General features: G+C 54.4%; 3 protein-coding genes across 3 annotated transcripts in view; all 3 read left to right on the top strand.

The window, feature by feature from the left end:
* Positions 1-12,218, top strand: part of LOC132241555 (secretoglobin family 1D member 2-like) — a 70,150-nt gene that overhangs the window by 37,032 nt on the left and 20,900 nt on the right. The gene's annotated exons all lie outside the window — the stretch shown is intronic.
* LOC132241552 (mammaglobin-A-like) overlaps positions 1-12,218 on the top strand; it is a 39,572-nt gene that overhangs the window by 20,809 nt on the left and 6,545 nt on the right. The window lies entirely within an intron of this gene.
* LOC132241550 (secretoglobin family 1D member 2-like) lies at positions 2,411-5,011 on the top strand. The gene is made up of 3 exons (XM_059710436.1): positions 2,411-2,567; positions 4,129-4,316; positions 4,874-5,011. The coding sequence occupies exons 1-3, from the start codon at positions 2,513-2,515 to the stop codon at positions 4,910-4,912; spliced, it is 282 nt and encodes a 93-aa protein (XP_059566419.1). The 5' UTR covers positions 2,411-2,512; the 3' UTR covers positions 4,913-5,011.

Here is a 12,218-nt window from a genome sequence, read left to right as displayed (position 1 = left end):
GGCCCTATAGGACATCTAGTACACAAAACCACTCTACCAACACAGGGAAGCATAAAAAATGCGGAGACAAAGAAACAGGTCACAGATGACAGAAATGGAGGAAAGCAAACAACTGGGTATAGAGTTCAAAACCACGTTTATAAGGTTTTTCAAGAATTTTATGGAAACCGCCAATAAATTTAGTAAGACCCTCAATAAGTCTAGTGAGACCCTCGAGGACATGAAAAAGGACCAACTAGAAATTAAGCATACACTGACTGAAATAAAGAATAATATACAGAGATCCAACAGCAGACAAGAGGATCCCAAGAATCAAGTCAAAGATTTGAAATACAAAGAAACAAAAAATACCCAACCGAAAAAGAAAAAAGAAAAAAGATTCCAAAAATATGAAGATAGTGTAAGGAGCCTCTGGGACAACTTCAAGCGTACCAATATCAGAATTATAGGGGTACCAGAAGAAGAGAGAGGGCAAGATATTGAAAACCTATTTGAAGAAATAATGACAGAAAACTTCCCCTACCTGGTGAAAGAAATAGACTTACAAGTCCAGGAAGCACAGAGAACCCCAAACAAAAGAAACCCAAAGAGGACCACACCAAGACACATCATAATTAAAATGCCAAGAGCAAAAGACAAAGAGAGAATCTTAAAAGCAGCAAGAGACAGACAGTCAGTTACCTACAAGGGAGTACCCATACGACTGTCAGCTGATTTCTCAACAGAAACCATGCAGGCCAGAAGAGAGTGGCAAGAAATATTCAAAGTGATGAATGCCAAGAACCTACAACCAAGATTACTTTATCCAGCAAAGCTATCATTTAGAATAGAAGGTCAGATAAAGAGCTTCACAGATAAGAAAAAGCTAAAGGAGTTCATCACCACCAAACCAGCATTATATGAAATGCTGAAAGGTATTCTTTAAGAAGAGGAAGAAGAAAAAGGAACTCTTACCATTTGCCACAGCATGGATGGAACTGGAGAGCAGATAAATACCACATGATCTCACTCATTTGTGGAATATAATGAACAACATAAACTGATGAACAAGGACTGATCCAGAGACGGAGAGGCATTGATTGGACTGTCGGGCCTTGGAAGGAAGGTAGGGGAGGGTGGGGGTAAGGGGGAAAGATCAACCAAAGGACTTATATGCAAGCATATAGGCTTAAGCAATGGACACGGACAACGGGGGGGTGAGGGCATGGGGGGGGGTAGGGGGTAACGTGGGGATAAGTACACATATGTAATATCTTAATCAATAAAAAATATATTAAAAAAAAAAAAAAGAATAACGTTCCTGCCAACTGGTTCCCCTCTGGCGCCATGCGCGTGGCTTGGTCTTGTAGAGCCTTGATGTCACCCCAGGTGATGGGGTGAGCCCCTCGGTGTCTAGGTCCTCTCCGTCGTCGGGGCTGGTTCTCTTCTATGGTCAGGTCCTCCATTTCCTCCACGAGGACGCGATACTACTGCCCTGCACCCCCGCCAGCACGTGGTGTCAGTCAGTCAGTCAGTGAGCTTCTCTAAACAGAGAGAGAGAAGAAAGGACTGAGCGGGTGGAGGAACGAGGTTGGCATCACTGAGAGGACGGGATTGACTCAGAAACCCGGATGCAAGCAGCTGAGCTAGAGCGTCAGTGCCATGCACCTCCCTTCCGTCTGACAGGTCCCCCTGCCCGACACCTGTCAGAATCCTGTCTGTGCTGTGTGGTCTCAAGCCCGCTGCCCGTCACCTGCTTCCCACAGCCTGTCTCCCAGTCAGGCGGCCTCCCTGTGCCCATGGAGAAGCGGCCCACGGGCAGCACAGGTGGGGGACCAGCCCTGTGGGCGCTTCTCCTGTGGAGCCCGGTGACCACAGGGGCCACCTCGGACCCGACAAGTGAAAGCGTCACCAGGACACGTGGGCGTTGATGGATCTGAAGTTGTGGGCATGGCTTTCCACAGGCGCTCGAGCAGGAAAGTGGCAGTGGGAGGGTGGGCCTCCTCTTGGCACTGTTTTCTCCGAGGAGGCCTACACAACGGACTGACTCCCTCCACTGCCCTAAGCAGCCCTGGCACAGCGGGCACCATTTTACCCTGAGGGTGCGGCCCAGCCACTCTGAGAGCTTGTTCACTCGGGGTCACGCATCTCCCGCAGGGACATGTGCTGACCCTCTTCTAGTGCCAGGCCCTGGGCTGAGAAAATGAGCGATGGGGACCCTGTCTGCACTGAAGGAGCTGAATCCCAGGTTCTCCCCTCCATTGACGGGGCGTGCCCACCTTGAGAGTGCTTGAGAGAGCCATGCCCAGTGCCAGCAAGTCCCGCTCTGACCAAGTCCCCGGGCTGTGACGCTGATGGATGGCATCAGCCGACCGTGAGGAAGGGTGGCGGGAAGCCAGGCCTTGTGACCTGCCCGTCCCCTGTGGCAGGACCAGTGCGGCTCCCCGGGTACAAATAGCCCTGGGCTCCCAGGCTGCTCAGTCCAGCTCCTCAGCGCTCACGGTTTGCTCAGCTGATCGCTCAGCCAGGAACCATGAAGCTGGCGCTGTCTCTGCTGCTGGTCACTCTGGCCCTTTGCTGCTCTGACGGTGAGTGTCACGTCCACTCAGACACCATCAGCGGGAAGGGCCCTTCTCCGGTCCAGGTGACTTACATGGGGAGGGGGGACGGTCAGAATCTAACCTTTCCCGCGCCCTGTGGACCAGCCCCCAAAGCCCAGCACTCGGGGTGTCCGATCCCGGGGCTCTGGAACTTCCACAGAAACCCCCGCAGGCCAGTGTGGGCGGTCCCGTGGGAGGCCCCACTGCCGCCTGGTCTGTGACACAGAAGCAGCAGGAAGGAGTCACCTTCTCGTGAGTCAGGGTCCTGCCTCTGCAGCGCTGTGGCCTGGAACACAGGCTGCATCTCCCCAGGCCTCTCCTCCCTGCATCCCAGCACCCAGGAGAGAAGCTGTGGTGATGGCGGAGGGGAGGTGGTCCGAGCCTGCCCTGGTCTCACCGCCGTCTCCTCCAGGGTCTCTTAGGTGCCAGGTGAGCCCAAGACTCTTGGACTCCTAGGTTCAGACTCAGAGAATGTTCCAGCAGGAGAGGGCTCCGTTCAAGAGGAGCAGTGCCACCTCAGGCTCAGAGTGGCCAGTGTCCACGTGGCTCTGAGACCCAGAGGCGCTCAGGCACCCCACAGGCCCGCCCCTCCTCCAGGGGCCCAGCCAGGACGTGCAGAGCCAGTGGGAGCGCTGGGGCCGCCACTGCCCTTTTCCCGGTGAAGGTGGCCAGTGGCCAGCAATGCTGGGCGGGTCCTCACACCCTTGGGGCTGAGCCAAGTCCTTTGGAGTCTCTTCCATCTGAACATCTGAACCTGGTCCTCTCTCCCCACGTGACCTCTGACCTGACCCTCCACCTCCCTGCAGAGCAGCTGTCTCCCAGGTGGGAGGGGCCTGGTGGACACAGTCCCAGCTGCAGGCGCTGGCAGAGGCCTAAGGGTGGGGATGGAGAATCCAGACCCGGAAGGGGTTCCTGCAGGTCTCAGCACAACCCACTGGGTGGAAAGTCAGCCCAGTGCCTGCGCCCCCTCCAGGGGGTTCTGTCCTCAGGGCGGAACCAAAGAGCCAGTGGTGGTCTGGCCTCAGCGTCAGGTGTGACACTCACAGACTTCCGTGGTGAAGCCTGAGCCCTCTCCCTCCCATGACATGATCCCAGTATTAGACTGAGCCTCCAAGGGCATCCTCCATCCCTGAGGAGCGTTCCTCCCTCCTCTCCGCATTTACTGTCCCCCTCTGGGCCCTCTGCCAGGACCTGACCCTACCTTTCCCTGGAAAGACTGAGGGCTAACAGCTCCCTCCCCAGTAGCCAGACAAGGGCAGGTGTGGCTCTATTGAGGGGCAAAGCTGAGTCTTTGAAATCCAGGGAGAGTGACTGGGGCAAATCAGGGGACTCCTGGTAAGGCCTGGGTGTACTTGCTAAAGGGAAGACTGACCAGGGTGGTCACTGTGCTCCATCCGGGCTCCGCTGCGTGCTGTGTGACTTGGGGGAGTTTGCCTTGTCAAGGGAGGAGCCCATCTCGCCTTGGGTTCTTGTCTTCTTTTGGGGTAACAGTGCCGTGGGGAAAAGTGACTTTCCTACATCAATTGTGTTTCTTTTTCTTCTGTTCCAGCAAATGCAAAAGTGTGCCCAGCCCTTGGAAAAGAAGTGATAAGCTTCCTATTGGATTCTAAAGCGGGCTTCAATAACACGATTCAACAATTCGATGCCCCTGAAGCTGCTAAACAGGCCAAGCTGGAAGTGAAGGAATGTGTAGACAACCTCTCCATGAAGGACCGATTAGCAGTGGCCCACTTTGTGGTAACTTCATTCTTTCTGCATAGACACTGCTGCTCAGCTGCATGGCCAGGCGGGAGGAGGGTGCTGCCCTGGGGGGCATAGATGGGGGGCATCTGCCCTTCTGCTCACCTCTGAGAGAGGGGCCCCTGGCCAAGGGTGGATGGTGACCGCACACCCACTGAGCCAGCCTCAGGCTGCACAGCCTCCCTGGGCTCCAGGTCCCCAATGTGTCCTGAGGGGGGACAGCCAGGGCCCAGGCGGTGATGGTGAAGGGCCAGACACTGCTGTCTCCCTGCCTGGGAGCGTTCTGGAGGGTGAGGTCCCTCACTGGAGGCAGGAGGCACTGTCCCTGGGGAATGCCATGGGGTGGGGGTGCACAGGGGGAGACAGGGGAGGGAGGGAGATAGCCCCGCCCCGTGAGGGGGGAGGCTCCTGGGATCGGTCAGCTTTTGTAGAGTCAGGCCCAGTCCCTGTGGCCTAGTCCCTTTCCGTCCTCACCCATCAGGCCAGAGGGCAGGGCCCGAGGCATCTCCAGGGGCAGCGGGACTGATGGCCCTTTCTCTCTGTGTCTATTTCAGGCGATAGTAAATTTCGAGTGTAACAAGCAGCTTTCATAAACCCCACCTACGAGGACCCCTGCTTTCAAGGATGCCCTGACCTTCCCTGGAAAATGTAGAGGTTTCAACGTCTTGCTTCAATAAATCACTTGCCCTGCACGTCTTGTTTGTCTTGTTTTATCCCAGTCTCTGGCCGTGGGTGGGGGCATCATGAGGGGCCTTGGGTGGTGACAACAGAGCGTCACGCTGACTCGATGGGCAGTGACCTGGCGCCTGAGGGCACAGATCACAGAGGAACGTTGGCTAAGGGCCCGGCCCCCTTCTCTGCACAGGCCTCCCAGGCCCAGGCCCTGCATGAGCCACGCAGGCTCCCGAACCTCCATCCCCGAGGGGCCCGCTCAGCCAGCCGCACACCTGAGAGCTCAGACTCCTTTCCAGCGGCTGCTGCCAGGCCCACCGCGCACTGTGGTCAGGGCAGTCTGTCCCAGGGGCCAGGACAGGAGGCTGCGGTCCGTCACCCTCTGCCAGACCCCAGGGTGCAGAGGCCCTGCTGGCTGTGCAAGTCCAGGGGGAAGCTCTTCCTGGCGGCTCCCCGCGGGGAGGTGGACGCAGTCCCTGTCTGGCTGCATGGGCTCTGGGCCCCTGAGCTGCCACTGCGCCTCCTTCCTGGGAAACCTCGGCTCCTCCCCCACATGTGGACGGCAGAGAGCAGGCCCAGGGCACCCAGGGTGTCGCCCACACTCAGAATCCGGACCTTTATGGCAGCTGCCAAGTCCCCACAGAGAAGAAAGGGAATTCCAGGGCTGAAGGCATGGAACGTTTGGGGCTCATGGCCCCACTGCCGCCCATCTGACTCCTGACACCTGGGGGCCACCCTGTTTCCCTGCACGGCCCCCCTCCCTCGCACAGCCTGTCCTTTCCATCTGCACAGCCATCGTCATCGTCCTGCCCTCATCCCTCCCTGCTTGTGCCCAAGGCTCCTACCGGGTCCCCTGGGGGTGGAGCTGCCCTCCCTGTAATGCGCCTGCGCATCCACCCCACAGTGACCCCCACAGGAGGGGGACCGGCCCGTCTTCTGCACCTGAGAGCCTAAGCCATGGTCCCCCATGTTTCCAGGAAGAGGACGTCTCATTAGTCCTCAGCGTCTCCCATGACGGGGGCACGTGATGCCCACATGACTGAGAGCATAGCCGGTGGTGCCATGTTATCAGTGATGCCCCTCGCAGCCACAGTGAGTGTGTATGTGTCACATCGGGAAACACGCACACTCAGTTGCCTCTTTTCTGAAGCACATGATGTGCTCAGTCTACAGCCTGTGCTCGGCGGACGCAGGATTCTTGAGCTCTTGCCACAGCCTGAGAGACACAGGCTCGGGTCCCACCGGGAGGGCCAAGGCCCCCGCTGGCGCTGCTCACAGGGCCTCGCACGACCCGTCCCTGCACCCTCTGACCATCTCCCTGCTCGGCCCGGATCTGTGCTCAGCCATCCTTGTCTTTATGCCACTCACGCAGGTGGTACGTTGGGTTACACCTCTGCACGTGAGCATGTCGGGGTCCCTCTGCCTCCACATAGCTCCCTGCACAGGACAGGGGACCACCTCCTCTGTGTGGTTCATTCCATGTCTCTCCTCGGGGGCCCTTTCTCTCTCTCACCCCTAAAATAAAACTTTATGCACAGACACATAATTTACAGTCAGCAACACTCACAGAGATACAGATTTTTACAGAAACACAGACATCCCCTGAGACACGCATAACGGGACTCGCGTGTGTACACACACACACACACACACACACACACATACTGACATGCACACACACAGACATGCACACACAGAGACATGCACACGGGCAGACAGGCACACAGCAAGGCATATACATACAGACAGATATGCATGAAGACAGACATATGCATACAGACACATATATGTATACAGAAAGACATCCACACAGATAGACATGCACACGGGAAGGCATACATGTGGACAGATATGCGCATACACAGGCATAGTGAGCCGTCTGTGCTCACTGTGTCTTTCTGTGATGTGGTAGTCGCATCACAGCGTGGTTGTGAGAACACAGTGAATACATTCACAGTAAGGACAAATGGTATCACCCATTGCTGTGAGTTGTAAACTGCCTCAGAGATTGCCAGCAGCCAGCAGCCCCTGGGTGAATGGGGTCCGGGAAGGTCACAGTCCTGCCTCCCATTTCCCGGTGACTGGTCTCCAGGGAGGTGAGGGCCGTCACCACCACCAGACATGGGGACGAAGCATGTGCTCCCACGGCCCCTGCAGCCTGGCTCAGGTCCTGTCAGCACCAGCAGGGAAGACTCAGAAGCAGGGATCCCCCCGCCCTGCCCAGAACTAAGGTGTGGGATCAATGTGAGGAGAGCCCAGGTGGTCCCCAGGACTCAGCTCCCCAACTGCAGGGCGGCCCCAGTGTCTGGGAGAGGTGGCCCGCTGAACTGGGGGGACAGCAAGGCTGTGCCTGAGGGTGAGCAGCTTCCAGCACAGCAGGAGCCCGGGAACCCTGCCCTCGGGCCCCCAGCCCTGCTCTCCCGGGGGCCCCCCTAGCCCTGCCCTCAGCTCCCCCAGCCCTGTCCTAAGGCTCAGCCAGCCCGGCAGCTGAAGCCCAGACCTCACTCCCAGGCTCTGCCACTGAGATCCAGGTCTGCACAGGCCTTGCCCTCTAAGGTGCTGGCGGCAGGGAAGGGGGCCACAGACTGCACCGGCGGGGCTGGGTGGGGGAGGTGACTGTTTAATGGGGAGCCCCTGTTAGGGGTGAACCTGGACTGGACAGTGGTGACATAAAGATGGTGCATGCAGCAATGCCATGAATTTTACACGCAAATAAGGTGAAATGGTAAATTGTGTGTTGTGTGTGTTTTACCAAACACACAGGGAAAGCCTCCCACACCTGAGGGCTCCGAGAGGCGGAGCAAAGACACCTGGAAGCGGGAGCAGGGCCTGCATCCCACCCCATACACCCTCACGTCAGGCCATGTCTGCTGTCAACTCCCTGCTCCTCCCTGGATGAGGTGGCGCTCTCCCCTCTCTCACCCTCTCGTCTCCTCTCTGCACCAGCTAACCCTCCATGACGGCTCAGGGTTCCCAGCCCCAAGCACTGGCTTTGGCATTCGCCCACTTGAAGCAAACTTTCACTGAGTCTCCATTCCTATAGTAGGAACTCAGTGTCTGCATTCAGAAAGCAGCCTCTTCAGCCCTGTGTGGGCATCACAACCACCCCTCCTGTCCCAGTGAGCACCTCGCCTTCCTTCCCGCCTTTACTTCTGCTTTTCTCTCCCGCATGCCACCATCGTTTCTGACGTATCGAGGGCATGAAAGTGGAGAGAGGCAGAAGACAGGCCAGCTCTTCATCGATGCGTGTTCTTTGAGACTGGTCTACGTCCCCTGGGCCGGGAAGAGCTCTCTCTCCAGGGACCCCTTCCTGGGCCTTCAGAAAGCTCGGTGCCTGTGCTCGCCATTGTCTTCATGGGGAATAAACATTCAAAGTGAAACAAGGTGCTCTGGGAAAATAAAAACATGATGGCTGGGAAATCATAAACAATTTGGAAGACAAAGCAAAGGCCTAAAAGACCAGAAATGTGAGCGAAAAGAACAGCATGGTAAGGCTTCCATTCAGGAGCTCCAACGAACAGGATTCCAATATGAGAGCGATCCAGGCGGAAAGACAGTCACCAAGGAAATACATCAAGCAAATCTCCCCACAGAGAAGAATATGAAATGGGGCTTGGCCAGCGGGTGGTTCTGTGGTTGAGCATCGACCGATGAACCAGGAGGTCAGGGTTCCATTCCTGGTCAGGGCACATGGGTTGTGGATTCGATCCCAAGCTGGGGTCATGTAGGAGGCAGCTGATCAAAGATTTTCTGTCATCATTGATGTTTCTATCTCTCTCTCCCTCTCTCTTCCTCTCTGAAATCAATAAAAATATATTGAAAAACAGAATATGAGATGGAATGGCTCACTCATTCCCCACAACAAAACATCTTTGTGTGACTATTTAGAACAGTGCCCTAAAGAAAGGGGTTCCTTTCATAATGAAACACTAAGTCACGGCAAAGAGGAGGAACAAAACAGAATGCACACAAGACTGGAAGCCACCAAGTAATACTGAAACATCTAAGGCTCTGACCGGTAATTGAATATGACTGGAATTCTACATGCAGTGAACTACCATCTAAGCATAAAGAGAAATAGAGAATTTCCAAGTGCAGATCTTCAAAAGTGTGATCTGCAATATTCTTCCTCTCAGAGGCGGGGAGAAAGTCTGCTCTAGAAAAAGGGGCAGATGAAAAAACAACAACAAGGCATGGGATCCAGTAAACACAGGATGTAACATAGATGCTTATGATGAATCTGTATTCCTTACAAATACTTCCACAGCAGAAGACAACGCGCTAATGTGCTCATGGAGGCTGTCTTTCAATATTTTCTTTAGGGAACAATGCTCCTATATCATTATCTATGTATATAAAAGGCTAAGCAACCGTCAGACTATCCCGTGGTCCAACCGCCTGGCAGTCCGGCGTCTGCCCAGTAGGTATGATGGACAGTGACCACCAGGGTGCAGATACTCAATGTAGGAGCTGCTGTGCTGCAGTGACTTGGTAGCAGCGGTGACTTGGTAGCAGCAGTTTTCGGATGATGCAACCTGGAAGCAGAGCGGAAGAAGCCCAATTCTGGGTTGCGTCACCTGAGAACTGCCCTCTCTCAATCCGGGACCCCTTGGGGGATGGCAGAGAGCTGGTTTCGGCCCCATCCCTGCAGGCCAGACCGAGGAAACCCATCTGCCAGAGGGACCGCTAACCCTGAAGATTCCCTTTAAGCTGGGGAGGGACTGCGGGAGGTTGGCTCCAGGGCATGTCTGGCCCATCTCGCCCAGTCCCACCCCACCAGTCACCTTCTCATTAATTTCCTTTCAATGTGCATGAATCTGTGCACTGGGGCACTAGTTTCCAAATAAAAACGTATAAAATTACAGGAAGTTGTAAGGGAGAAATGCAAAGGAATGTCAGGAGTGGAAAAAAAGAGCAAACAATGCTTGGGGACAAAATTTGGCAAAAAAAAAAATAGGATTGCCGAAACCGGTTTGGCTCAGTGGATAGAGTGTCGGCCTGCAGACTGAAGGGTCCCAGGTTCGATTCCAGTCAAGGGCATGTACCTGGGTTGCGGGCACTTCCCCATTGGGGGATGTGCAGGAGGCAGCTGATCGATGTTTCTCTCTCATCGGTGTTTCTGACTCTCTATCCCTCTCCCTTCCTCTCTGTAAAAAATCAATAAAATATATTTTTTTAAAAATAGGATAAACTGCTGCAAATCATTTCAGATAACTTGGCTTCTACACTGAACCAAACTTAGGAGAAATGTGATGTCTTTTGTTGAAAGGATTAATTGATTTCCTTAAGGAATCGATTAGCATGTTAAATGACAAGATGTAAGACAGGGCAGAGAGGGGAGATATGAGGTGTATCATTAGCATGAGATTGTAGCATAGAAATTAAAGGCCTATAGACATTCAAGGGAGACCAGGCCTTATGAGCTTGCATTCTCCAGGAAGAGAAGCTCTGTGAGGAGGTGAGGACTGGGTTGGATCGTGAAGGACAAAGTCCATGAGGATGACAGACAGGAGAACGTGAGGCCCTCCAGGAGTGAGGACAAGCCAGGCGAAGTCACCACCTTGAAGCTGAGCTCTGATCATTAGAGGACACACAGACCACCACTCCTGTCAGCCTAGGTCTGCACTGGGGCTCCACTCACTGTCCACTGAGTGTGAGATCACCTCAAGGCAAAGCCTTCCAGAGATTTCTCCATCACTGGTTGTCTCAGCCAGGGCTCTAGTGCCAGTGGATGTAGAAGAGTTCGCTTCTGGGTGGATGCCCTGAAACTGCATACCGTTTAGCAGCAAACCTGGTCTCACCCATTGGATGCCAAGAGCACACCACCCACCTATGGGGACACAAAATAGCTCTGGGCATGGACTAATGTCCTCAGGGGTGAACACAAGGAGGGGGAAAGTCAGCCCAGGGAAAAAGTCATTGGAAAGAAGTATTCTTAGACCTGTCATTATCCCCTTGCCATCAGCTAAGGGCCAGGGGTTCCCACACTGGAGGCCTATGGTTTGCAGGAAATTCCACATGAGCTGCAGGGAAAATTAGTAACAGAATGAGAAGATAACGGTGTAGAAATCAGATGAGCCCTACGGGCTGTCACAAGTGTGTGGGGATTAAATATTTAACCACACGATTTGTGGAAACATCAACTTATGTAAAGTTCAGCGTTTTCATGAAGGAGCCAAGGGGAACTGGCTGGAGGCAACACCTGATCCTGAATCGGCTTCCACATCCGGGTCCCTGTCCCCAGGCATTAGATGGATCCGGGTTACATGGGATCAAGCTAATGTTTACTGCTAGGGAACCGGAGGACAGAGGTGGCCCAGGGCCTGGATGTCAGAGCTCCAACTTCTTGCTCTCATGACCTGGTCTTACCTATGGTGATGCCACAGTTCTCTCCGGAAACACAAAGAACTCGGTGTTAGCACCAGGATGTCAGGCTGATGCCTGGGTTTAGTGTTGGGTAGGAACCTTGCCTTTATTAGAGTTTCTAGTTTAAATGTGTGTCTCCTTCTAAATAGACCCAATAAGTAAACATGTTATGTAATCAGAGAACATTTTTCTAGAATCCCAAATCCTGTTCCTTAAGGAAGTTGTACACCTAATTAGACACCTACTGTATCACTGTTGTCACTCAAAAACCAGAAAAGCGCTGAGTATGACCTCCAGGGGCTCAACATGGAGGAAAGGGCCATGGCGTCAGGTCCTGGTCACCAGGAGAAAGGTGCACCCAGAAGCCACGGGGTCTTGGGAAGGTGATCCCTAGAGATTCAAGGCCACCGTCCGAAACAAGAAATGGGCTGTCTGTGCTGTGGCATCGGGGATGAATAAAGAGTTTCAAGCTAAAGGGACACAGGCAAGGACGGTGGAGGAGACTTCACCTGGAGCCAAGGCCTCGAGCAGAAAGTTGTGGGACCTGCTCAGACATCTACCTGGAGCCCACACAGGGCAGTTGGGCAAGTCCAGGGCACAGGACTCCATCTGAGTCCATAACTTGAAGGGCTATAAGCGTCACACTAAGGAGACCTGTCTTTAATATCGGAACATCTGGCTCTTTACCCAGCTCCCCCCCCCTCCCCCATGAGCTGTGTGCCCTTGGTCAAGGGACTTGACCTCTGTTGTCCCACTGTGTGCAGCTGGGGGAAATGGTAGCCCAGCCCATGGGAGGGATCCACACATGTCAGTTGCTCAGGAGGACCCTGGTCTGCGCTGCTGCCCTGGCATTCCCCCAAC

The sequence above is a fragment of the Myotis daubentonii genome, chromosome 9, assembly GCF_963259705.1.
Source record: "Myotis daubentonii chromosome 9, mMyoDau2.1, whole genome shotgun sequence".
Classification (NCBI taxonomy): domain Eukaryota; kingdom Metazoa; phylum Chordata; class Mammalia; order Chiroptera; family Vespertilionidae; genus Myotis; species Myotis daubentonii.
Note: the sequence above shows the minus strand (reverse complement) of the source record. Positions and strands in the feature narration are given on the sequence as shown.

Bases quoted from the DNA above. Each gene is read 5' to 3' on its own strand.
- LOC132241550 (XM_059710436.1), top strand. From the start codon at position 2,513: ATGAAGCTGGCGCTGTCTCTGCTGCTGGTCACTCTGGCCCTTTGCTGC. The intron at 2,568-4,128 runs GTGAGTGTCACG...CTTCTGTTCCAG, and splicing joins GGCCCTTTGCTGCTCTGACG to CAAATGCAAAAGTGTGCCCA. The intron at 4,317-4,873 runs GTAACTTCATTC...TGTCTATTTCAG, and splicing joins TAGCAGTGGCCCACTTTGTG to GCGATAGTAAATTTCGAGTG.